At 44.8% G+C, this 24,191-nt stretch overlaps 1 protein-coding gene across 1 annotated transcript in view; it reads left to right on the top strand.

The window, feature by feature from the left end:
- Positions 1–23,863, top strand: part of METTL24 (methyltransferase like 24) — a gene marked incomplete at both ends in the record, with an annotated part of 53,211 nt that extends 29,348 nt beyond the window's left edge. Inside the window, 2 exons of the mRNA XM_082481466.1 lie at positions 2,390–2,618; positions 23,549–23,863. Coding sequence (XP_082337592.1) covers positions 2,390–2,618; positions 23,549–23,863 — 544 coding nt within the window. The remainder of the gene's footprint in view (positions 1–2,389; positions 2,619–23,548) is intronic.
- Positions 23,864–24,191: the final 328 nt, after the last annotated feature.

The following is a 24,191-nucleotide window of genomic DNA, read 5'->3' on the forward strand; positions in this document are numbered from 1 at the left end:
CCAGTTCTTTTGGACATGACCTTATTTCCTCTCCTAAATACTTGTTGGTTAGATCTCTCTTCAGGCATAAATTTGAGCTGTTAGGTAGAGTGCCAGAAGATATATCAGCACCTTCTTCACCCTCATCTATTTTTTTTTTTTCCTCCTATTTTGCACCACTGTGAACCTCCCTTTGCAGTCCACGTGAGTATCAATCTGGTTGGAGGCAGCCTGAGGTTTGTCTACATCAAAAGCATCTGGCTCTGTGGATTGTACCAGCTGGGACTGTTAGAAGTGTGTCACGGACACATGTGTCTGTCAGTCACTGGTAGGCTCACCACTCTAATGCTGTAACTGTCCCCAACAATTCACATGTTCATTTTCAGCCAGCTTCTCATTCCTAAGGGATCACACTGGTCTTTGTTCATCAGCATCCCTTCTGTAAAAAGTCACACGCAAACAAATATGTCGATTCTCTTGGTTAACTTCTGAGCTTTTTCCCTAATGTGTGTTGAATGTATTAAAAGAAAACTCCTCTCTTTTCGTCCTACACAGCTGTACAGGCTGGAATCCTGTGAAATAGAGTTGTTCTTAAAAGCATGCTGGGCTGTTTTTGCAAACCCTGTCTCCTCCTACTTTCCCTGGATGCCCAAAGGGGAAGATGGTTGAGGAGAAGACCTTCTAATAGGGCATTGTTACACTATGCTTAGCCAGTATTACAACAAGTGTCATACCTCATTGGTAACTTCCAAAACATATGCTCTGCCAAACAATGTTTCACTAGTTGGAATCATTTCAGTTTATCAGTATGTCATCTATGTAAAACATTTAGTGCTGGCTTAATGTCGTACTGTAGTGTAGCATGATTTAAAATGTATCGCGTTTTACGTATTGATGCAAATAGCCAGAATTATTTCAGACTCCCACCATTTCTAAGGATAATTGTGATGTAGTGAAGCAGGTGCTCTGACAGTACAGCGAAGAGTACTGCCCTGTAATGGTTTGTGTATGATAGATAAATGCCATGCTGTGTTAGTGGATATTACATAGTGGGTATCCTCAATTAGTACAACTGCTTGAAGCACTGATTTAAAAAACTTGATTCTTGTCCCAGCACTACGTGTGTGTATACCCAACAGCGTAATTTTGATTAAGGTTTAGTGCATGATTTGAACCACATTTTGGAACAAGCTTGGAGGAGCAGGAATGCAGAGGACATCCTATTTTATGTAGTAGGGAAGACCTGCAGTCCAGACATGTGACTGCACTGGTAAATACCAGCATTTCTTGGTTTTAATGTACCCGGTGTGAACCAATGGGCTGTAGGAGGTGGCACTCCTTGTAAGGTAGATGCCACAGTAATGGCACAGCCTTGTAAGGTAGATCTTCTCCTTGCAGAGACAGGGACTGAGACAACACTGCTGTATGATGGGTCCATTAATTTTTCTTCTTGTTTGGGGTCTTTGCCAAATTAGCAGCAGTCTTCCTCTTAAGTCTGTGTAAAAACTTTGTTGGTGTTGTGAAGGGGTTATTTTTAAATTTGCTTTATTATCTGTGTCTCCCTGTGCACTGAGAGAGAGACACATTTGGTTCTTGTGTCTTGTCCCTATTGGTGGCCATTATAGCTCATCTCTGTAACAACAGATTATAGACACGGTGGGAAATATGCCTAATTTTTACAAAACAGTATTGTATATGTTTCAAATATATTTGCTTTTCTGCTTATGGCTTGGTTATTGGAAGTTTGTGCAGTGGGGACTAAGAAATGTGTTGTGATCTTGTCAAGAAAAAGCAGATTGAAAATAGAGGAATATATGTAAATACAGAATATAAATAGAGGAATAGTGGCAGTACAAAGGTTCTTACATTTAATTTACTTTCTTATTAATGACGTTGACTTCTGAATTAAGGAAAAGCTCTTTGGGAAGGTTATCAGCCTGGCTAAAAGTGGTTTAGGTCTTGCGCTGAAAGGAGTCCTTCATTCTAATTGTATGCAGTGTATTGTATTGGGCTTGAATTTTCTGGTGAACATAGTTCATCCAATCCACTCCAGTAGTTTCATTCTATAAATGAAAAAATTAATTAAAAGTTTATTAAGGTCAATTATAAATGTGACATTGGGAATAAATACATGTTCCTTTAAATTTCTTTTATCTAACTACTTATTCCAAATCTTCAGTGGGTATTATTGTGGACCCTTAGCTTTGTTTCTGGTTATCTCATCAGAATTAGGGTTAGACTGTGCTCAGTGCTGTGGAAGTATACCAAGAAGAAGCACAACATCTCCACCACTTTACTTCAGAAACAAATAGGTTGGATTTTACCTCCTTTTACTATGAATCCTCAGAAAGTGCTACAAGCTAGTAGTTCTTTTTGCAGCATTAGTAGTTACATCTTTTTTGTTTTGTAGGCTAGGCAACGATGACAACCAGTTTGAGATCAGCATGGCCAACAGTGGATGTGAGGTGCATCGCTTTGACCCCAGCATCAAGTCAGCACACATTCATGAGGGTCAGCACCTCTGGTATCATCGCCTGTCCATTGACTGGAGAGATCCCAATCCAGCCATTGCTGCTCATAAACTTCACAGCAACACGAAAAAGCTGGGCACAATATTGAATGAATTTGGACATCAGAAGGTAAGGACATAGTTAAGAAGCTGGTGAGCAAGCCAACTAGGGAAGGTGCCCTGCTGGACTTGTTATTTGCAAACAGAGAAGGACTTGTGGGTGATGTGAAGGTTGGAGGCTGTCTTGGGCATAGTCATCACAAAATGATAGAGTTTTCGATTCTTGGAGAAGTAAGGAGGGGTGTTAGTAGAATAGTCACCTTGGACTTCCGGAGGGCAGACTTTGGGCTGTTTAGGAGACTGGTTAGCAGAGTCCCTTGGGAGGCAGTCTTGAAGGGCAAAGGAGTCCATGAAGGCTGGACATTCTTCAAGGAGGAAATTTTTAAGGCGCAGGAGCTGACCATCCCCATGTGCTGTAAGATGAGCTGGCGGGGAGACCAGCCTGGCTAAACCAAGAGCTCTGACTGGAACTTGGGAAGAAAAGGAAGATTTATGGCTGATGGAAGAAGGGGCAGGCCACTCAGGAAGACTACAAAGATTGCGTGAGGCTATGCAGGGAGAAAATTAGAAGGGCCAAAGCCTAACTAGGATTTAATCTGGCTATTGCTGTAAAATACAATCAAAAATGTTTCTATAAGTACATTAACAACAAAAAGAGGACTAAGGAGAATCTCCATCCTTTATTGGATGTGGGGGGGAAACATACTTACCAAGGATGAGTAAAAGGCTGAAGTACTTAATGCCGTCTTTGCCTCAGTCTTTAATAACAAGAGCAGTTGTTCTCTGGGTACCCAGCCGTCTAAGTTGGATGACACGGATGGGGAGCAGAATGAACCCCCCATAATCCAAAAAGAAATGGTTGGTGAGCTGCTATGCCACTTGGACATACACAAGTGTATGGGGCCAGATGAGATCCACCCAAAGGTACTGAGGAAGCTGGCAGAAGTGCTCACCAGGCCACTTTCTATCATTTATCAGCAGTCCTGGCTAACTGGGGAAGTCCCAGTTGACTGGAGGTTAGCAAATGTGACACCTATCTACAAGAAGGGCCAGAAGGAAGATCCAGGGAACTACAGGCCTGTCAGTGTGACCTCGGTGCCAGGGAAGGTTATGGAGCAGATCATCTTGAGTGCCATCGTGCAGCACGTACAGGAAAACCAGGTGATTAGGCCAAATCAACATGGGTTTATGAAAGGCAGGTCCTGCTTGACTAACCTGATCTCCTGTGACAAGGTGACCCACTTAGTGGATGAGGAAAAGGCTGTGGATGTTGTCTACCTAGATGTTAGTAAAGCTTTTGACACCATTTCCCACAGCGTTCTCCTGGAGAAACTGGCTGCTCATGGCTTGGATGGGTGTACTCTTCACCAAGTGAAAAACTGGCTGGAGCCCAAAGAGTGGTGGTGAATGGAGTTAAATCCAGTTGGTGGCCAGTCACAAGTGATTGTTCCCCTGTATTCAGCACTGGTGAGGCCGCACCTTGAATACTGCTTTTGGTTTGGACCCCTCACTACAAGAAAGGCACAGAGGTTCTGGAGCATGCTCAGAAAAGGGCAACAAAGCTGGTGAGGGGTCTGGAGCACAAGTCTTATGAGGAGTGGCTGAGGGAACTGGGGTTGTTTAGCCTGGAGAAAAGGAGGCTGAGAGGAGACCTTATTGCTCTCTACAACTACCTGAAAGGAGGTTGTAGTGAGGTGGGGGTCGGTCTCTTCTCCCAGGCAACAAGTGATAGGAAAAGAGGAAATGGCCTCAAGTTATGCCAGGAGAGCTTTAGATTGGATATTAGGAAAAATTTCTTCACAGAAAGGTTTGTCAAGCATTGGAACAGGCTGCCTACGGAAGTGGTTGAGTTGCCATCCCTGAAGGTATTTAAAAGATGGGTACATGTAGTGCTGAGGGACATGGTTTAGTGGTGACGTGGCAGTGTTGACTTGATGGTTGGACTTGATGATCTTAAAGGTCTTTTCCAACGAAAGTGATTCTATGACTCTGTTGTCAGGTTTCTGACTGCAAGATTAAGTGTTGGGAAAGCTGCAGAACTTCCTCCTTGGTGTCTCAGGAGCTCAGGCACTTTCCAAGGTTAACTCCTGACAATGGGTCTTTCTTCAAAAATACTTGTAATGCATTTCTTGTCTGTCTTGATCTTCAGTGTGCTGATAACAGCCACTTTGATTTTAAATCACTAGACATATACTAAATGCTTTCCTCCTGCTCCGTTCCTTTTCCCTTCAACTAGTTGGTGACACTGGGCACTAGTATTTTCACTCCTGTGGAGGTTCTGGTCATTGCCTGAGTACAAGCACTAAACTACTCATGCAGCCAAGTTTATAAAGAGAAAAAAACCAAACATTTGCAACAATAATTAGAGAAGAAGAGGTAATGGATGGGTTGTTTACATTTTCAAGGTCATTGGTCCTAATTACAGTCATCAACAACAAAAACATCCTGTTTTGAAATTGGCAGCAATCTGTGGGTTTTTTTTAACATTTCCCAGTTTGTTTTTAAGGAACTGTAAAGACATCAGAAATCTTCAAATCTCAAATAACTGTTGCCAAAATACATTTGAGGAAGTTCCTTAGGTTGCTTTCAAGAGAATTTTTCCCTCAGAAGATACACAAGCCTGAATTCAAATGCTAATATACTTCATTGCCTGCAGCTACTTCTGCTTGTCTTTGTTTTTTAAGAAATAGGCAGCCTGAGCTAAAGAGGAGCTTTTCTGTAAGATTTACAGAGCAAGCTGTGCAACATTTGTTTGGTTTGTTGTTATAAAATGCAAGATGTCCTTTTTGGTTCATTTCTTGCTTTTCTTTAGTATTTTCTTTTGGTTGAGCTCTACTGATTGGACCATTTTGAAGATAAGAACAGAAAAAAAGAAGCTTTTTCCTACTTCTTAGTCATACTGTAACTATACTAGGCTGTGCATTAGTGAAACATCTGGGGAGAGAGATGGCTTTCCTTTGACGTCTGCCTTGCATTGATTGTTTTGATTTTAGAAATGATTTTAGAAAATTTTTTGATTTTTAGGGGGAAAATGAGAAGGGCCAAAGCTCAATCAGAACTCAGCTTGGCCACTGCAGTCAAAGACAATAAGAAAAGGTTCTTTGAATATATCAATAGAAAAAGGAAGACTAGGGAAAATGTAGGCCCGCTGGTGAACGAGACAGGTGCCCTAGTGGTGGAGGACGCAGAGAAGGCAGAGTTACTGAATGCCTTCTTTTCTTCGGTCTTCACTGCTAAAGCTGTCCCTCATGAATCCCACCCTCTGAAGGCAAAAGGGGAGGTCTGGAGAGTGGAAGATTTTCCCTCAGTTGAGGAGGACCGGGTCAGAGACCACTTGGCCAAGCTGGACATTCATAAGTCCATGGGCCCTGATGGCATGCATCCGCGAGTGCTGAGAGAGCTGGCGGATGTTATTGCTAGACCACTCTCCATCGTCTTTGAACGGTCATGGAGAACAGGAGAGGTGCCTGAGGACTGGAGGAAGGCCGACATCACTCCAATCTTCAAAAAAGGCAAGAAGGAGGACCCAGGGAACTACAGACCGGTTAGTCTCACCTCTGTCCCTGGGAAGGTATTGGAGCGACTCATTCTGGATGTCATCTCCAATCACGTTGAGGAACAGGAAGTTATTGGAAGTGGTCAACATGGATTTACCAAGGGTAAATCGTGCTTGACCAATCTGATAGCTTTCTATGATGTTATAACTGGTTGGCTGGATGAGGGGAAAGTCGTGGATGTCATCTACCTTGACTTTAGCAAGGCTTTTGACACTGTCTCCCATGACATCCTTATTAGGAAGCTGAGGAAGTATGGGCTAGATGAGGTGACAGTGAGGTGGATTGAGAGTTGGCTGCGGGACAGGACTCAGAGGGTTGTGATCAGCGGCACAGAGTCTAGTTGGAGGCCTGTAACCAGTGGTGTCCCCCAGGGGTCAATACTCGGTCCTATTTTGTTTAATATATTCATTAATGACCTGGATGAGGGGACAGAGTGTATCCTCAGCAAGTTTGCTGATGATACCAAACTGGGTGGGGTGGCTGACACCCCAGAGGGCTGTGCTGCCATCCAGCGTGACCTGGACAGGCTGGAGAGCTGGGCAGAGAAGAACCTAATGAGGTTCAACAAAACCAAGTGCAAGGTCCTGCACCTGGGGAGGAAGAATGCTAGGCACCAGTACAGGTTAGGGGCTTACCTGCTGGGAGATAGCTTGGAGGAGAAGGATCTGGGGGTTGTGGTAGACAGTAAATTATCCATGGCCCAGCAATGTGCCCTTGTCGCCAAAAAGGCCAATGGAATCCTGGGCTGCATAGGGAAGAGTGTGGCCAGTAGGTCGAGGGAGGTCATTCTCCCCCTCTACTCGGCACTGGTGAGGCCACAACTGGAATACTGTGTCCAGTTTTGGGCTCCCCAGTTCAAGAGGGACAGGGAACTGCTGGAGCGAGTCCAGCGAAGGGCAACTAAGATGATTAAGGGCTTGGAGCATCTGCCTTATGAGGAAAGGCTGAGAGAGCTGGGACTCTTTAGCCTGGAGAAGAGAAGGCTGAGGGGAGACCTGATTATGGCATACAAGTATCTAAAGGGTGGGTTGAAGAAGGATGGAGCCAGGCTCTTTTCATTGGTTCCAAGTGACAGGACGAGGGGCAATGGGCACAAGTTAGAACACAGGAAGTTCCGTTCAAATACACGGAAACAGTTCTTTACGGTTCGGGTGACAGAGCACTGGAACAGGCTGCCCAGGGAGGTTGTGGAGTCCCCTTCCCTGGAGATTTTCAAGACCCGCCTGGATGCAGTCCTGAGAAATGTGCTCTAGGCAATCCTGCTTTAGCAGGAGAGTTGGACTAGATGATCTCTAGAGGTCCCTTCCAACTCTGATAATTCTGTGATTCTGTGATAGAAGAATTAGTTACAGAGCAAATGATTAATGACCTGATCCAGAAAAAGCGTACGAGTCTTGTGATATACCAGACCTGCTGAGAACAGTTAGTTCTCAGGTTATCGTATAATAGAGAGTGATTGTAAGACCTTCTGTGAATGAGAAGGGTGTAGTTATGAATTCTGAGTATATAACTTTGGGCAAAAGTTATCTGACATGAAAGCAGACGGCTGGAGGGCAGCCAAGGAACATAATGCAGATGTAACACATGCAATCAGGCTTTCCTCTAGCTGTGTACACATGGCATAGGTTTTAGTTAAGTGTGTTGGTGCATTATGAACAGTGTATACAGCGTCTTGCTCTATTAGCATTCAAGTAATTCCCTTGTGCAAAACTATGGCATTAGTGAAGTCAGGAGCTGACTTCCTCCCAGTGAGAATAAAGCTGTTACACTCTGCAATCTTCTGTTACTTCTTATTTGTGAAATATCTGAATGGGCTGCTGGAACCAGGACAGCTGACTCTCCTCACATTGTCCTTTTTAGTTTTTCGTTAATTTGGAAGGCAGCCTGAGAAGTTGTATGTTGCATAAAGACACCAATAAGTTCCAATTTATGAAGAGGACATCAAAGTAAATACTGTGACATTCAGGTTTTCATTCTTCCGGTGAATGTGAGTGGAATGTTCCCTTGACTGAATAAATAAGTTAATTCAAAACAGTTTCACAGAATATTTTCCAAAGCGCTTTTTTCAATTAGAAAGCTAAAACATGCTCTTCATCCCATTCTTTTTAATTTTAAAAATCCTTCCGCCTACCCTCAAAGTTGTTCTGTTCCCACTTCAAGGCAGGAATTCCAGGCAGCTGCATTTGAAGTTAATGCCTTGTGTTCTCCTTGCTTTTATTCTTTAAGATTTGGGACTTGATCCAAGACCCTCCAAGTGATTGAGACTATTTCCACTGATGTCAAAGTCTTTGGATCAGGCTGATGAAGAGAGGACAGACAAGGCCTCCTGGAGTTCTTGCTGTTGTAACCTTGAAAAGAAAACATGGAATTTGGGGGTTTTGTGTGCAAGGGAATCAAAGAACTTGGATGTGCTCGTTTACACTCTGGCTCAGATGAGAGCGCACCTGCTATTCTGCAGTTTGTACTGGGACCTCATCCGCAGAAGGGGAAACCCTCGCAAGAAATACAGACAGGTTTTTGGTGTTAGAGTGGATTTGAGGAAAGATTAAAAGAACTTGATCTTTCTAATTGGCTATGTGGCATGCTCTCTGAGGAGTGTAAATAGCCTGGAGGTAGAGGACTTATCTAGTACTATATTAGGATGAGACTGACAAAGGAAACATGTAGTCAGAGTATTTTGGGGATCTGTTAGAGTATGAAATCTTTTAAGCCCTGGAATAAACTCCAAAGGATGTCAGGAGCCTCCTATTTCCTAGTACACAAATCTAAACTGAAAATTTACTTGAGTATCTTCTCAGAAGAGCATTATTTTATCGGCCACAGGAAAGGATAAAGATGTAAAAATTGATCTTGCTCATCCCCCCCCCCCCCTCCCCCCCTCAATTTTTTTGCTGAACATGTAGGCTCTGTAGTGCGCTGCTGATGAACAGTGGAAAAAGGAAGAAAGCCACGGAATGCACAAGATTTTCTTTCTTATTGCAGTGGAGTTCAACTTTGTGAAAGCTTTCCCTTTCATATTCTCTAGCTACTTACTGCGGTGAGGATGCTACAATGCTGGTGTACCCCATGGATTAGTGATAGCTGGATGGGCAACTTCCTTCATACAGAGCCACTGGATAATTCAAGTCAGATGGGATCTTGAGAGGCCTGTACTGTAGTTCAATCCCCTGCTCAAAGTAAGGCCAGCTGTGAAGTCAGACCAGGTTGTTCAAGGCTTTATCCACTCTGGTCTTGAAAACCACTGAGGTTTCTCCGAAGTGGAGACTGCACAGCTTCTCTGGGCCGGCTGTTGTCTTGCTTGGCTGTCCTCATCGTGAAACAGTTTCTCCTTATATCCAGTCTGAAAGCCCCCAATCTCAATTTCTGGCTGTTGTCTCGTCCTACTTCTATGTGCTGCTGAAAAGCCTGTCTCTGCTGCCTTGATGACCTACCTCTTCATAGGCTCTACAAGCTGATGTTAGTCCCCCTACTCAAAGCCGTCTCCTGCCTAGGTTGGACAAGCCCCATTTCCCCAGCCTCTCCTTGCATGGCAAGTGTTCCAGTCTCCAGCCATCTTGATGGCTTATAGCTGAACTCATCTCAGTTTAGATTGTCTGTCTTGTGTTGTGGGGACCAAAACTGGATGTAGTATCTAGATGCACTGTCACAAGTGCTGAGCTGAGTACAGGGACATAAGCACATCCCTTGGTCCACAGGCCATGCTTCTGCTAATGCACCCTGGGATGCTGTTGGCATTCTTTGTGCCATGAACCCCAGTACCTTTCGGCAAAGCTGCTCCCCAGCCAGGCAGGCAGTCCCCAGCTTGTATCACTGCACAGGGTACTTCCTCCCCAGGTACAGGGCTTGGTGTTTGTCCTTGTGGAATTTCATCAGGTTCCTGTCAGCCCATCCCTCCAGCCTGTGTGCATCCCTCTGGATGGCAGCTCTGCCCTTGAGTGCATGTATTGACTGGTCCCACCAATTTGCTGTCATCCACAAACATGGCAAGAGTATCATCTAACACTTCCTCTAGATAACTGATAATGAATTAAACAGGACAAATCCTAGTGTAGACCCTGTGGCACTCTACTTATAACTAACCTCCAAGTGGAGTACAACTCATTAACCACTGCCCTCTGAGCCCAACCATCCAACTGGTTCTGGTTTCTTAGTTACGTGGTTGTCTGTTCCTCCAGACTGTAATGTCCTGACTTGGATACAAGACTACTGTGGGAGGCAGTGACAAATATATATCCTAGTGCTCTTCTAGACTAGTCACAGCTGTTTCCATGGTCTTGCAAGGGAAGACCTTCAGAAATCTGTCTGAATTTCAGTTACAAGAGTGCCAATTCAGCTATCTAAACAAACCATTCAGCTAGTCCCAGCATAGTTTTGCATTTTATATAGTATCAGTGTCCTCAGAAGGTTGCTATATTCCATGTACCCAGATTTTAGTAAAACTTTAATGGGAAGACCATACTGAAATGCAAGCTTCCTTACTCTGCTCCAATATTATCCCCTCCAGAGAAAATCCTAACCCTTAACCAGAAATTTAAACCAAGCTACTATGTGTATTCTGTGTTCCAAAGGGTATGATATAAAGCAAAATTTAAAACCTTTGACAGAAAGGCCCTGAGCAACTCAAGCAAGCAAGAATTACTTCTGTCCTGAATGAGCACGCATGAGTAAAGCGTATGTGTTCACACATGCAAACTCTTACTTCAGTAGTAGTTTTCCTGTTTCTGGAGCTCTGTAGGACAAATCTCGTGTGAAACCATCAGTAAGTGCTATGAATTTGCATTCCTTGGCAGTATAGCTCAGAAGTGGATGAGATGGTTTCTTGGAAAACAAATTAAGCTGGAAAGGAGAATCTGAAAATGCAAAGTAAAACCTTCATTTAATCAGGAAGTGCTCATACGTGTAACTTTCAGGGGACAACGGAGTTGCATTCAAGTCATCTTGAACAAATTGTGTAAGAGACCAAACTGTGTTATTGTTTATTATGGAAAGAAACGCAAAGCAATCTTTAAGTCCTGATTTTGATTTGAAGGCTTTAATTTACACTGGCTCTTCATGAAGACTTTTTTCTGTCACAACCTGGATAACAGGTTCATTTTATTGAACAGGCTTAGATTTAGGGTTTCAAAAGGAAAAACCTCCTCCCTTTTGCCTGTTATTTAATACTCGACACAACTTCAAAACACTACACCCTGAAGCCATTTTGATTAATAACCTCATTTCCTTCTAGGCAAGTAATTAATCACTTGCCCCTCTCCTAAAGCAGTTACTATAGAGTCTATTTTGTGCTGCACTTTCAGTTTTGTGAAGACTGGTTTGAAAGAGCAAAGATTAAAGAAAATAAATTTACCATTTTGGTTTAAAATTGGCTCTGTTGGCAGTACACAAATAAATACAAAATAAAAGCCCAGGGAAGACTGTATAACAACTTAGTTATGCATGGAGGTTTGCTTAACAAAACAAAATATTAACTCTCAAGGTTGGGAAAAGTCCATGTTCAAGTTTTGGAACAACCAAATCCATGCTTACTTTTTACTACACACACCTCGGGACTGCAGGGACCAGAATAGTATTTTGAATTCTTGACCCTGCCTAGACAAAATCATTTAACTTTGATTATCCCTTGCAAAGGTAGACTTAGATATTACACAGGGAGCTTGGGAGTTAGTTAGTGTGAGTTATGTTCGCTAAGGGGCTGCTGTGCCCAAGTTCAATGTGTGGATGCCACTGGTGTTTATAAACTCAGCTCAGCTGTCATCTTAACTCACAGAAGGTCCTCATTACTGGTTCATGAGCGCCTGCAAGACTGGTCTATATCCTGATCTGGAAGCCTGAGCTCAGGGTGAGAAGCCAGGAGCTGGAGAGCTCTTGCAGGGAGGTGAGTCCTTGTTGCTGCTGCAGCTGGGGAACAACCCCCTTCACCTTGCTGGAGCAGGAGACACAAGTTCAGATCTGCACTCTGCTCCGTTTGGCTTACTGTCAGTAGGACCAAATGAGACCAGATCTGGTGAATTGCTGCATTGTACAAACCCTTAAGTAAATGTTTGGAGTTTTGTCTTGAAAGGGCCTAATTTCTTCTTTGGTTTTTTTATGCTTATTTGGGACTTTTCCGGAATTTCAATTCTAAAGGGAAAAAACTCACCCTTCATCTGATTTTTAGCCTCATTATTTTCACATCCAAGTTTTCTTGTGTAATCAATGGTCTTTAGGCTTAAGTGGCCCTTTTTCTGCAGCTGTTATTTACCATCCAGACACATTTGTGAAGAACAGCCTTTGCTTTGGTAGGGTCATCATACTGGCCTCTCTAAGTCTCCTCTGACATGAGAGATCCTGTATTTCCCATAACATCTTATTAGTGTTCTGCTGCTCCTCCTGCAGCCGGAGCATCAGCAATCAGTACTATTCAGAAGTCCCAATGAGGGCTCAAGCTTTGACCGTCTTATTCTCCTTGCTCCCCTGGAAATGTCTGAACTGCTACCACTTGCCATCTCATTTGCTTTTATGAGGACACGTCAGACTGTCTGTTTGTTATATCAGTTTCTGTGTGGCAGAGTAGAAAGAGATTTGTCCCAGAGCAGTGATTTTTTTTTTTTATTTTTTTTTAAGGTGTAAATGGCTGGCCCTGGCCTGTTAGTAGTAGGAGTAACTCTGCACAGTAAAGTCCCATGTTGGCACTGGACCCTTTTGCACCAGGCAGATGTAATACCATAGCCGTAAGAGCTTATAGTCTAACTAATGACCTGCCAGGGAATGCAGGAGCATGGAACTCACCTCCATTAACTGAAAATTCTACATTTGAGGTAGCTGTTGAAGTCCTCATAAACTGAAGGGAAATCATTAAGGTGCAGTTCATCTCATCCAAGGGCAGACATTTAAAACAGGCTGGATGATGTGAACTGCACATCTCAAATTGCCCTTCAGAAGTTCCTCTTCTTTTCTCTGGTCTATAAAGGGAGCTTGGACAGCTGGTTTGGGTTTAGATGTCTAAGGCTGGGTGGGGTGCATCGCACCTCAAGTGACTTGCCCTAATATCACACAGGAAAAGTCCAGCTGAGACTGGTGGCCACTTCTTCCTATTCTTCTCTTTTTCTTAAATAACATCATGTTGGAACATCCTCAAACACCAGTACTGCTGCAACATAAGAAAATGCCATTAGTGGCGAACACAGAGAGAAGCACATTCCCCAGACCTGCAAGAAGCATTGCCCCTCTTAGCAGCGCCGTAGGAAATTATTGGGACTCCCAGAGAACTGATACGTAATTCCCACTTCTGGGTCTTGTTTTCCTGGCAGAGGATTATTTCAGCAGCTCTCAAAGTGGATGTTTGGAATCATTTTTAATTGATTAGGAGAGCGATTTGCAGTTTCATATTTACTGTGGGTTGGTTATTCCTGAAAGTCAGAGTTTCTTGCCACTGTGAGCAGCGTAGGTCTGTTGTAGTGATGTACCATATGTGTGTATTTGGGCTTTTGTTTTGTTTTGTTTTTAACATGTAGTGGGAAAACGCTGGCAGATATGACCTGAGCCATGCTGATAATGTATGCATGTGCAAGCAATCCACAAAAACCAGAAGGGATAAGAAGTGGAGACTGGGTAACGCAGATTCCAGCGCAGATGAGGGCGGTGTCAGTGGCTGGCAGCGGGCAGCCGGTGCGGCATGTAGCACAAGCCGATGCAGTGGAATAGGAAGGGGAACCTCAGCACTGGGGAAGGAGTGCACCCTTAAACAAATCTGTGTTAATTCCCCCTTTTTTTTTTTTTTTTTTTTGCTCGAGCTCCAGCCTCCTATTTCTGTGTGGGACCAGAAAGATGTGAATGATTGCAGGAGGAGTTAGGCCTGCTGTGCAGGTGTATGGTAACCTCAAGGCATGCACAGAGGAAAAAAATGCAGGATCTAGGGAGCTGTGGTGGTGACTCTGTGCTTAGCATCTGTCTGACAAGTCCTGAGATCAGGACTTCAGAGTTCTGCAAACCTGTCTCACACACCTGATTTCCATGGTGGTTGTGCTGAAAGGGAGAGCACCAGAGATAATAACATTGGGCAAGCTAGCCAGAAAATGTGAAGTTACACTTTTTTTACACTTTTTTTTTTTTTTGAGTCATCCCATTAAAGAAAAAGCTCAGAGTGCTGGAGAGCATGTTATTCTGCAATAAGCATCTGCCTCTAGCGCTGTAATTTGATTTATGAGTTCTTGAGACTTACTGCCCGTAACGTAGGCATTCAGTCCCTTTGAGGTTATGTTTGTACATGCTGGGCCAAATTAATTTTCTGTCTAATGCAACTGGTTTCCTCGGAGTTACAGTAGAGCTGCAGTTTGACCACTAACCGTTGCAGTGCGTGAACGTTTTGTTTGGGGGTACATCAGTGAGTTAGTGAATTTTACTCCAGTTGCTGAAAAGGGGCAATTGAACTGGTGCAGATATTTCCAGCTGCAGTTGGAAATGCTGCCTTCTGTAACCTTGTAATGGTTGCGCCTTAGTAATCTACAAGCTCCTGACACACGGTGTTTCCTTTCTGGATGTATATATTCTTTAATTTTAGTGATAATGAAATCAAGGTGGTAATTGCTCTGTATTTGCTTAGTCAGCTGAGGCTTCTGCTGTGTAAAGTATTTTAATTGTAACTAGATTGAAGAGTTTGGCTACAAGAAGTGGGCTTGACAACCGCATGTTTCTGGAAGCAAGGGTGTTTGGACAGTGATGTACTGCTCACCACCTCTCCTACTGCCTGTGTTGAATGCAAGGAATGCCTCATACACGTTCCTTTGTGGGGTTTTCTCTTGGTCCCTTACATTTCCTTTCACCTCATTTAAATTCTTTCTGCCAGGAGCAGTTCTTAAGACATTGTTAAGAATAGGACTGTTTCTAGGGATCGATCTGAAAGGTGCTGGTCAGTATGCAATTGTCAGGCATGGAGTGAAGATTTTTTTAATGATAACGTGGGCTGAAAGTGGTGCGATCCATAGCCTTTTCTTCCCCTAGGAAAAGAGTAATGCCTGAATTGTAATGAAAATATTTTGCTGTTGAAACAGAACTTATGCAAGTCCTCTTTAAAAAAAACCAAACACACACTTTCAAAGCGTATTACTGTCTGCTAAAAACTAGAAAGGAAGCAGGATTTTTTAGGGTTTTCTTTTCCTTTTTTGTTGCCTTTGTTGTTGTGAGGAAAGACCCTTCAGAAAAATCAGGTGTTAAAAATCTGCTTCCCCCCAGCTTTACTAGAGGGCTGCACAAGCTGTGTTCAATTCCCAGCACAGTTTGGTGCACTAATATGCTGTTCCACCTTCTTTTCAACAGCAGCAGCAGCGTAACCACTATTTCAGTGTCAAACAGTTGCATTCAAAAGAGCACGGCGCTCGCTGCAGGCACCGTGGAGTCATCATTGGTATGCTGCTGCTGTAAGAAGCCAGCAGTCACTCCTGGTTCCCTCCTCCCACCAAAACCGGAGTTTGGCAGGAGCATGGGGAACCTTCCCTGCTTCACAAGGTGGTACCAGATGCAGGGTACCTGCTGAATGCATGCTCCCCAGCTCCTGCTTAAGCCATTAACAGCGGCTTAAGCACAGTAATGTGAATCTCTACAGGTTTAATTCAGCCAGGGTGCTGAATATCTGCTCAGGGTGGTGGTCCGTGGCATGATATTGGTCTTATGAGAATTGAGAGCAACATCCTTTCTGTAAGTATCCTGGTCTTTCTCCGCTACCCATCTTTCTCATTATTTGCAGGGAGTAATTGACATTAACAAGTTCTTTAGATAAATGCCCTATCCAGAGCACTTAGGAGCTCTCTAAAAAAATGTAATTTTCCTCCACATTTGTCTCTAGTAGCTCATCCCTCCGCCTGTCACTGTTTACAAATTCTTGTCATTGGAATTGACCATCTTTTGTTTCAATACTTTCACCTTAGTGTCTGGATCCTTTCTGGTCTCATTTTTTCATCTGGCAGCAGTTTAAGGTATCCCTCCATTCTCAAAAACTTGAAATCCAGAGGTCAAATCCACAGCAGCTCTCCTTTCCCATGCCCACTGCCTGGCCCAGATGAAATCTGATAGTCTTGCAAGCATTTTCAGGATGTTCCTTATTCCCCTTTTCAGGAACATGCATCTTTCTTCCTGCTGCCGTTGCAAGCAAACAGCAGGGTGGACAGACAAAGAGTGAAGCAGAAGAGAGGCAGGTTGACATCTTGGACCAGAAATGGAGTGAAACAAATAGACTCCCGTGAAGGGGTGTAGTCTTAAAGGACTTTATTGCACTGGGTAGTGCAGATAGGAGCCAGGTCCTTATCCAGATTTAATTGGAGCCACTCAGTTATATCGGGGCTGCATATTCTCATCCTACAACAGATGTTCTTTAAGGTGTGGTGGACGTTTTTTGAAGGTGAGACCCTGAGACCTTTCTTCAATTACTTACATTTTGAAGGCACCTGTGGGCACTGTATTAATAAACAATAGCAGGTCTTTCAGCCAAAACACTGTTTACTATGTACAACCATTTTACGGTAGCCTAAGTCCTCTGTCCCTTACACGTGGTCACACACTCACAGGTCTCGCTCCTCAGGGCTTCGGGATCAATTGCTGCTTAACAATTTGCCTTCTAATGCAAACTCCCATGCCGACGACTGCCCCCTCGTTGTTCCCTCGTAATGTGTGTTACTGCTGCTGGCCTTCACATTTAGCAAGACTGGGATAACGTGGCTTTATGTAAGCACGGAACTGGGTCCCACTGTCCTTGCTTGGTACTGGGGCAATACAAACAGACTGCAAATGTTTGTTCCCCTTTAATAAAGAGACTTGAGGGTCCAGCGTACAGCACTTATTCTTTTGAGTAAACATCCGTTCCCACAGGCATCCAGCAGCGTCTGGCAGAGAAGATCAAAAGAACAGAAATGAAAGGATTTCCCCCTCCCCCCCTTTGCAGGGGGGAGCGGGCAGCGGGACATCTCCTGTGAGATTAGATGGCTGAATGCGCTCTTTGCAAAGCAACTCCGTGCGCTCGGCCAGGGCTGCGCGCGGAGCCACTGCACTTCCAGCCTGGGCTATTGGCTGCTGGTGGAATAAATGCAATACTTAAGAAGTCTGTTTGCAGCACGGGCTTTGTTGAGCACAGATCTTGCTGATGATTGGGCTGATAAATAATTTAAGATAAGGGTTTCTGGAGCTCCCTTGTGGGATTTTTTCCCGCTTGGCCAGTCTAGCCAAGCCATTGGATTGAGGGACCTGGTGGGATGTTGTTTTCATCTTTTTCTGTACAACAGAAGAGCTGTGCAAACTGAAAAAGGTAACATGGAGCAAACGGGAGCCGGGGCATAGTGTTTCTGAGCAGCTTGTGAGCTGCTGCCATTTTGATCAGGTGAGGATGTCACTGTTTGGGGCTCATGTCCTCACAGTGCCTCTTCACCCTGTTTCCTCTGAGAAAGCATCACTACGAGTCCTCAGCTAGTGGTGAGGTTTCCCTTGCCTGCTCTGGAGACTGGTCTCGGTTTAAAGAGATGGGGAACCAAGATCTTTGATGCTTAGGATTTTTGTGACGGGAAGGTTCTCTCCCTCAGCATTGCATATGTGTAGTGCTGGCCTGCCCCATGGTGAGAGTTTGTAGATCCTGTTGTCTGTGTCGCTGTACAGGAACCTTGGTCTTGCTGGGTAGGAAGGTAGGCAAGATGTTAAGCACAATACCTCTGTATTTAAGGTCATTATAGCGTAATGCTAGCTAAACCCATCAAACCTGTCTGAAAATCAATTCAGGCTTGGGGACATGTATTATTTTATGACCAGAAGATGATTAATGAGTGAGCTGCCATTAATCTCTGGCTGGTCCAGTGCTCAGCATGAGTTAAGATGGGAAGATGCCAAGAACCAATCCCACGGTGAAAAAAGATGTTCATGATGACAGGAAAGCCACAGGTGAAACCCTGCAGCCTCCTGACCAAATGCAGCCAGGGAGAAAGGATTTCAGGTTATGCTGAGCTCCTAAGTCAGGTGCCAGTTGTTTGTCCTGAGATTATTTTGTCCTCTGGTAAAGTGGCATTGGAAAAAAAAACCTCCTGCCAGCTAACAGGCCTCTTCTTCTTTGCCTGTCCACTGGAGTAAGTGGTATTGCTTAACTGGGCTGGACTGGAGGAGGAGGGTGGTGTATTTTTTTTTCTGTAATGGAGTCTTCAGAGAGAAATTGCTTCCAGATGGAGAGCGTATGTGGGAAATGTCTCAGCATCAATGACCAAGGGACGAAGTGGGGAATAAAAGTGCCAGGTTGCCCCCATGCCTGAGCTCTGCAGCTGTGGGACTGACTCCAATTGGGGTGCCTGCGTGGGTCCTTGCTGGGAGCAGTCCCCTGTGGGACAGCATGGGCAAAGTGCTCGCAGTGCTCCTGAGCACTCAGCTGAGACTGCTGTCTCCTGCAGGCGCCGGGTGGGCTTTCCAGATGGGTACATCTGTCTGTCTGGGACTACTACTGCTTCTGGCAAGCTGTTGCTATACTGACAGTTGGCCGTCGGAGAAAGTTAAATAAGTTTTCTTAATATGATTTTGAAACATTTTCTCCAGCTTAAGTGGTAAACATAAAATGAGTTAATATCCTGCCCCTGCTGTGTAAGACTTTCACAGAAGCACATCACTGAAACTGGGAGAAAAAAGACTTCTCTGTCGCTCACAAGGCTGTGGAGGATCAGCGGTGAGAGCAGAGGAATGAAGCTCGTCTGCACTCACTGCTGGTTTTCTGGTTTGGCGATGTGTATATTGTGTGAGTGACTTCAACTGGACACTTGCCCTTTACTGTAAAAAAGGACCAAAGACCATGTAAGCCCCCAGCTGCACAAACTGGCTCTGTGGCTTTAATGCCTTAAGCAGATACTTGAAAATGTGCCCAAGCTGTCATGTTGGGAGCAAATAATCTCAAATGACACATTTGTCCCAGAGTCATTTTGAAGTTGGCCATATGAACTGTCACAGAGGGGGGTGTAAATGGGAGTAGGAAGGAAGGGAGGTAATTTGAGGGAGAAGTGCTGCAGTTTGGAGCTGTACGTCACTGACCAGTAGTGATTGACTTTTCTCCTGATTTCAGTATCTGTGTTGCTCAGATTGTGCCCACAGCAGTCCCGGTCTCCCTGCTGGATGGCTCAGAGAGCCAGGATGGTTCCCCCTCCCACTGATTGCAGACAGCATGGGGAGAGGCAGTTGCAAGCTGCTGGGAGCCTAATTTCCTATTAGGTTAGGTAGCATCCTGTCTGCCATCAATTACAGCCTCAGCTCGGAATAAAAGGGAGTGAAAGGGACTTAACATCCAAGCCATTGCCTGCTGGTGAGGAGGAGCTGTGGATGCATTTTGAAAGGAAAGTGAGGGAAGTATCACGCTGAAAGGTTGTAGATGGGAAAACAGAGAAGGTGGTTTAAAAAACCCACACTCAAGGACCTGTTTGTTACCTGCAAAGTCGTGTGCTATTGAAATATGAATTAAACAGCTTTTTCTAGAGTTTTGTCTGCTGAAAATAGAGAATTGTACTTGTAGAGAGGAGAAAAACTGATGCATAAGCAAGCAGAGTTCATCTTGCTGTACAGCTGATGTCAAAATGGTAAACCTGTATCAGGGAGCTGGAGCAGAGGGTTATTTCTCACAGCCTCAAATCCCTAGTGCAGCACTGTGGATTCAGGAGGATGGGGGTGGTTCTGAGCTCCACTCCTCTGCTGGAAAGCCATAACCAGCTCTCCTCTCCTTGCTCCCACCTCATGCCACAGAGCTGCTCCCACAGAAAGGGAGGGATCCTTCTTGCCTGACCTGTACCGAGTTTGCTGGTTTTGCCTTTCCTGCCTGCCGCTTCCACATGCTGAGTTGGTGCTGGAAGTAATACAGCTAAATTGCTTCCTCCAGCTACTCGCTCTCAATTGACTCTTCTCCACGGGGAGCTGTAAATGGTGCCCACGGGGCAGCGCAGAGCCTGAAATCCCCGTTAACCCTGGTAGTTCAAAAACGATCGAGGCAAACAGAGCTCTGATCTCTGCTTTAGGAAACGATGCACAGTTGTAACAAGTCATTACCCTAAAAAGCAGAAATGAGCCTTCATACAGTACGTATTAACCTTTGCTAACTAAAACACATTCTTATTCAGCTGATTTATATGCTTGGTTGTGCATGAGGAAAGGCCTTTTTTTTTTTTCCTCCAAATGTAATGCTGCAGTGCTTTTTCAAGGGAGCTAATCACTGAGAATACATTTTAAAAAAAAACACATTTTTTACTTTTCTGTGATAACTTAGCTTGTGGAAGATAAGAGGAACCAGCCTTAGTCTGTGAGTGCTCGAAACCAGTGGGCAATTGACTGCCATCCTTTACCTTCAGGCACCGTAGATCTTTGCCCTCCAGGATTTATTTGCCAGCAGCAGACTCCAGCTGCGCTCCCAGGTGAATTAGAGCTCTGAATTTATAGATTTGTCCACTAATCCATTCCCTGGCACTTTGAATCCGGACATCTGGAAGGTGGTAGTGCATTTCTTATTGGTAGTGCACTGCTTATCCCTGAGGGTAAATATCTCCTGAGCGGTGTAATCATCACAAAACTTGCATTTGGTGTTAGCAGGACGCTTGTTATTTGCTGTGATACTCTGATGCAAAGCTGGTTTGCCATTTATTTTACCTTATCCGTGGCATAAAATGGAGATTCTGGGCTGAGATGGATGCTGTGCATGGAAGGCAGTCACAAAAGTTGGTGGGTAAAGACAGGTACCTTCCTCCCTCCAGGTCTCTGAACAGTGTGGGGCACCGAAGGCAACAAATAGCCTCTGGTTTGTGTGTGCAGCACATCCCCACTAGCCTTGTGCTTCTTTCCTGGTCATTTCAGTATGCTTTTAAGCAGTTACTGTGGTATCTCATTTATCCTACCGAAACATCGGTTAGCAGCCACTTTTTGGATCAATTTTGCAAATGCAGCACAGAACTGCTGAGCAGCCAGAGCAGCAGTTAGTGTCACAAGAGAAAAACAAACAAACCTGGATGATGACTGAAAACATTACCATGGGAAAAAGATGTCCTACTGTTGCTGTAACAAAAGATCATGGGAAAACAAAAGCAAACACTAAGAAACATTTCTTCCCCCTGCCTCCCCTCCCCCAAAAAAAGGATTTTGCATAATTTGTCTCCTTTCAAAGTTACAGAAGTCTGCCGAAGATTAAAGTCTGTGGTTTCTGAAATGTGACAGCACGGTCCTATGGCAATTGCACCCATGCGGAATCAACTACTTGCAAAATTGCATTACAGGTAGAGCTGCGAGTTGGTATTTGAAAAATAAGTAACCTATTTAAATGTATAAAGGAAAACAAGTGAGCTCAACCATGAAGTAGTTCTCAGCTGAAATGTCATGAGCAGCATCGTTTACATTCAGCTTCCCCTTGAACCCAGAGGAGTGCTGTGTTAAACTGTTTCACCAACCCACAAATGGACAGTCTGACAGGCTCTCATGGACAGACCGACAGGCCCTTTGTTGCTGAGTCAAGTTAGGAAATACCAGAGCTAAGGTTGTATGTGCAGCCTTCCTCTCTGCTCCCCCTGCGGACGTGCCACAATACGGGCTTTAATTCCACAATCCCTCGGTCGTTTTCCACTGGCCCCCTGCCTCTCTCTCAGTGTGGAGGAGGCACAATGCCGCCTTAATGAGCAGACAAGCAGCGGCTTGGCTTGTCATTATTCGGGCTGTGACCGTAGACCTCATTCAACTCCCACTCTCCCAAGTCCTGCTCTAAAAATGCAGTGTTTTGTTTGCAGCTGTTTTACAGCTTGTCCCTCAAAAGTCTCACAACCCTTCATGGGCACAACCCTTGCACCCTGCAGAGGGCATTCAGTGCTTAATATGCTCGTTTTACAGAGACCAGAAATGGCAAGTGTTTGACACCTACCGATTCTTGCCATGCCATGGCCGTCCATAATGCTGGAGCACAGTGCCCGAGGAGGGCTGATGTGGTTGTGAGTGCTCTGCACCTCAGCAGATCCGACCCTGGTGCCTCCCGTCAGTCAGCCAGAGAACAAGGGAAAGGTAGATGTGGCCACCCCTTGCCAAGGCCCTGTGGTTTCTGGCTGTGGCCCGTGCGAAGCAGAGCTCTGGTTGTACAGGAGAGATGCTCACAGTGCAGCCCCTGCCCCGCATCCCTGGGCAGAGGGGTCAGCCTGCCGGGACCCAGTCCGTGTGGACAGGGCATGGCCTGACACCAGCAAGGTGTCCTGGGCCATGCTTTTACATCACCCACCCAAATTTCTCTTCTGTACCTGCACAGGTGCCTTTTCCGACAGTGCCACGATGGTCAGGGTAGGCTGAATCTTGCGGAGTGGAGGGGATGTTTGTTTGTTTGGTTTTTAACTATTCTTGACTCTGAATAAAGTTCTCAGTTTTTCAAACTTCAAACACATCTTGAGCATGAGCAGATGGGCAGAAGCAGCAGCTCACGTGGAACCGGCACAGGCAAACCCTGCTGTCACAGGGGGGTGTTTCCCCTGTTTGGCTCTGGGAAACAGGGGCCCTTGAGCTCTGCAGCTTGTGAGCACTCTTGCAGTCATCGTTTGCTACCAGGTCTGAAATTGTGACAAAATGCTCTGTTTTTATTAAAGCATACACCTACCCTCCCCCAACTAATCTCCAAGCAGTGTCAACCCACAGTTGTGTTGGGCTGTGAGAAGTTGAATTGCTGAATATCTTGCTACAAAATTAAATAACGGTCTAAAACTAAACCAGGGTGCTTTTCTATTAGATGTGGTTTTTCTCTTCAGACAGCTTCATGGCTTCTTTCCTGCTCTCCTGTTTTCTTCAGAGGAGCTGCCCTTAAAACCCTGCAGAGTCTGCATAATTCTATTTTGATTTGGTCCTCCTCGCTCAGCACCTGTAGTGATGCCTGCAAAATCTTCACACAGCAGCTTGGCGATGGGTAGCTGGTGACCTGAGCTGCTCAGAGTATTCATTTGACTTTGGCCTTCTCTTGCACTGGTGTGGTGCATGTAGCATCTGGCTCATGAGGACCCTGCTCTGCTGTGGTGCAAGGAATCTGAGTGCATTTTGTTCTATCGCAGGATTTTGTGATGGAGAAATAAGGAACAGCAATGTCTTAGTGTCTGTCTTTAGTTAGGTGGGTTTCTTTTTTCCATAGCTCTGATGCCACTACAAGATTTGTGAAGGAACAGTAACATGCTTTGGTTGTAGGATGAGCTGCGTCGAACACCACAGGGTCCAAAGCTTTTCAGACCCGGAGTCGGAGGCGGGAGGAGAAGGGCTGTGAACAGGCAAGCGTGAAACTTCATGTACTGTCCATGTTAGCCTTATGATGCTCTGAGATTTTTTAATATTTTTTATGTTAATACAGAAGGAATTGTACATAATAAAAATTACGTATATTATAAAATGGGCAAGCCTGGCCTCGGATGTTACTGACAATAATTGCAAAGCCTCTCATTTTCACATAGTAATGGTGTTTTTGTTGCAGATTGACGTCCTCAAGGCAGATGTGGAGAGCGCTGAGTGGAAGATTTTGGAAAACCTGATCCTGGAAGATGTTGTTGAGCAGATAGGACAGCTGGTCTTTGAGGTGCACATCCACTGGCCTGGGTTTGAGGTCAGCGGCAATGACAGCACCGTGGTGCGGTACTGGTACAGTCTGCTCCGAGAACTGGAGCTGAAGGACTTCAGGCTTTTCCATACCTACAAAGACTTATCAAAACCACAGATGTTTCTGAAAAAGGAAGCGTTCAACGCCAGTAGCTGTTACACACTGAGCTGGGTAAATACAAGATGGAAATAGCAGAAAGGAATTTATGATGTGTGACTGCAAGCCATCTGGCCCCATAGCGTTATTGAAGAGGACTTTGGCATCACTGGCTAAAGTTGCTAAATATGCATACAGTGACTGCTAACAAAATGGACTGCCTTTTATATGTTGTCAAAAGAACTGGCACTAGGAGAAGATACATGGTGCAAATTTGTATAGCAATATATTTGCCAGCAGATAGGCTGCCTCAGAGGACAGAGGTTTCGGTACAGGTTTTTCCGGTGCAGCTAATGGCGCGGCTTTCCCAGGCTGCCCAGTTCCTGAGCATGCTGGTGCAGAGGGGATCACTCTGGGGCAGCCC

This window comes from Vanellus vanellus (genome assembly GCF_965231255.1).
Source record: "Vanellus vanellus genome assembly, chromosome: 3".
NCBI lineage: Eukaryota > Metazoa > Chordata > Aves > Charadriiformes > Charadriidae > Vanellus > Vanellus vanellus.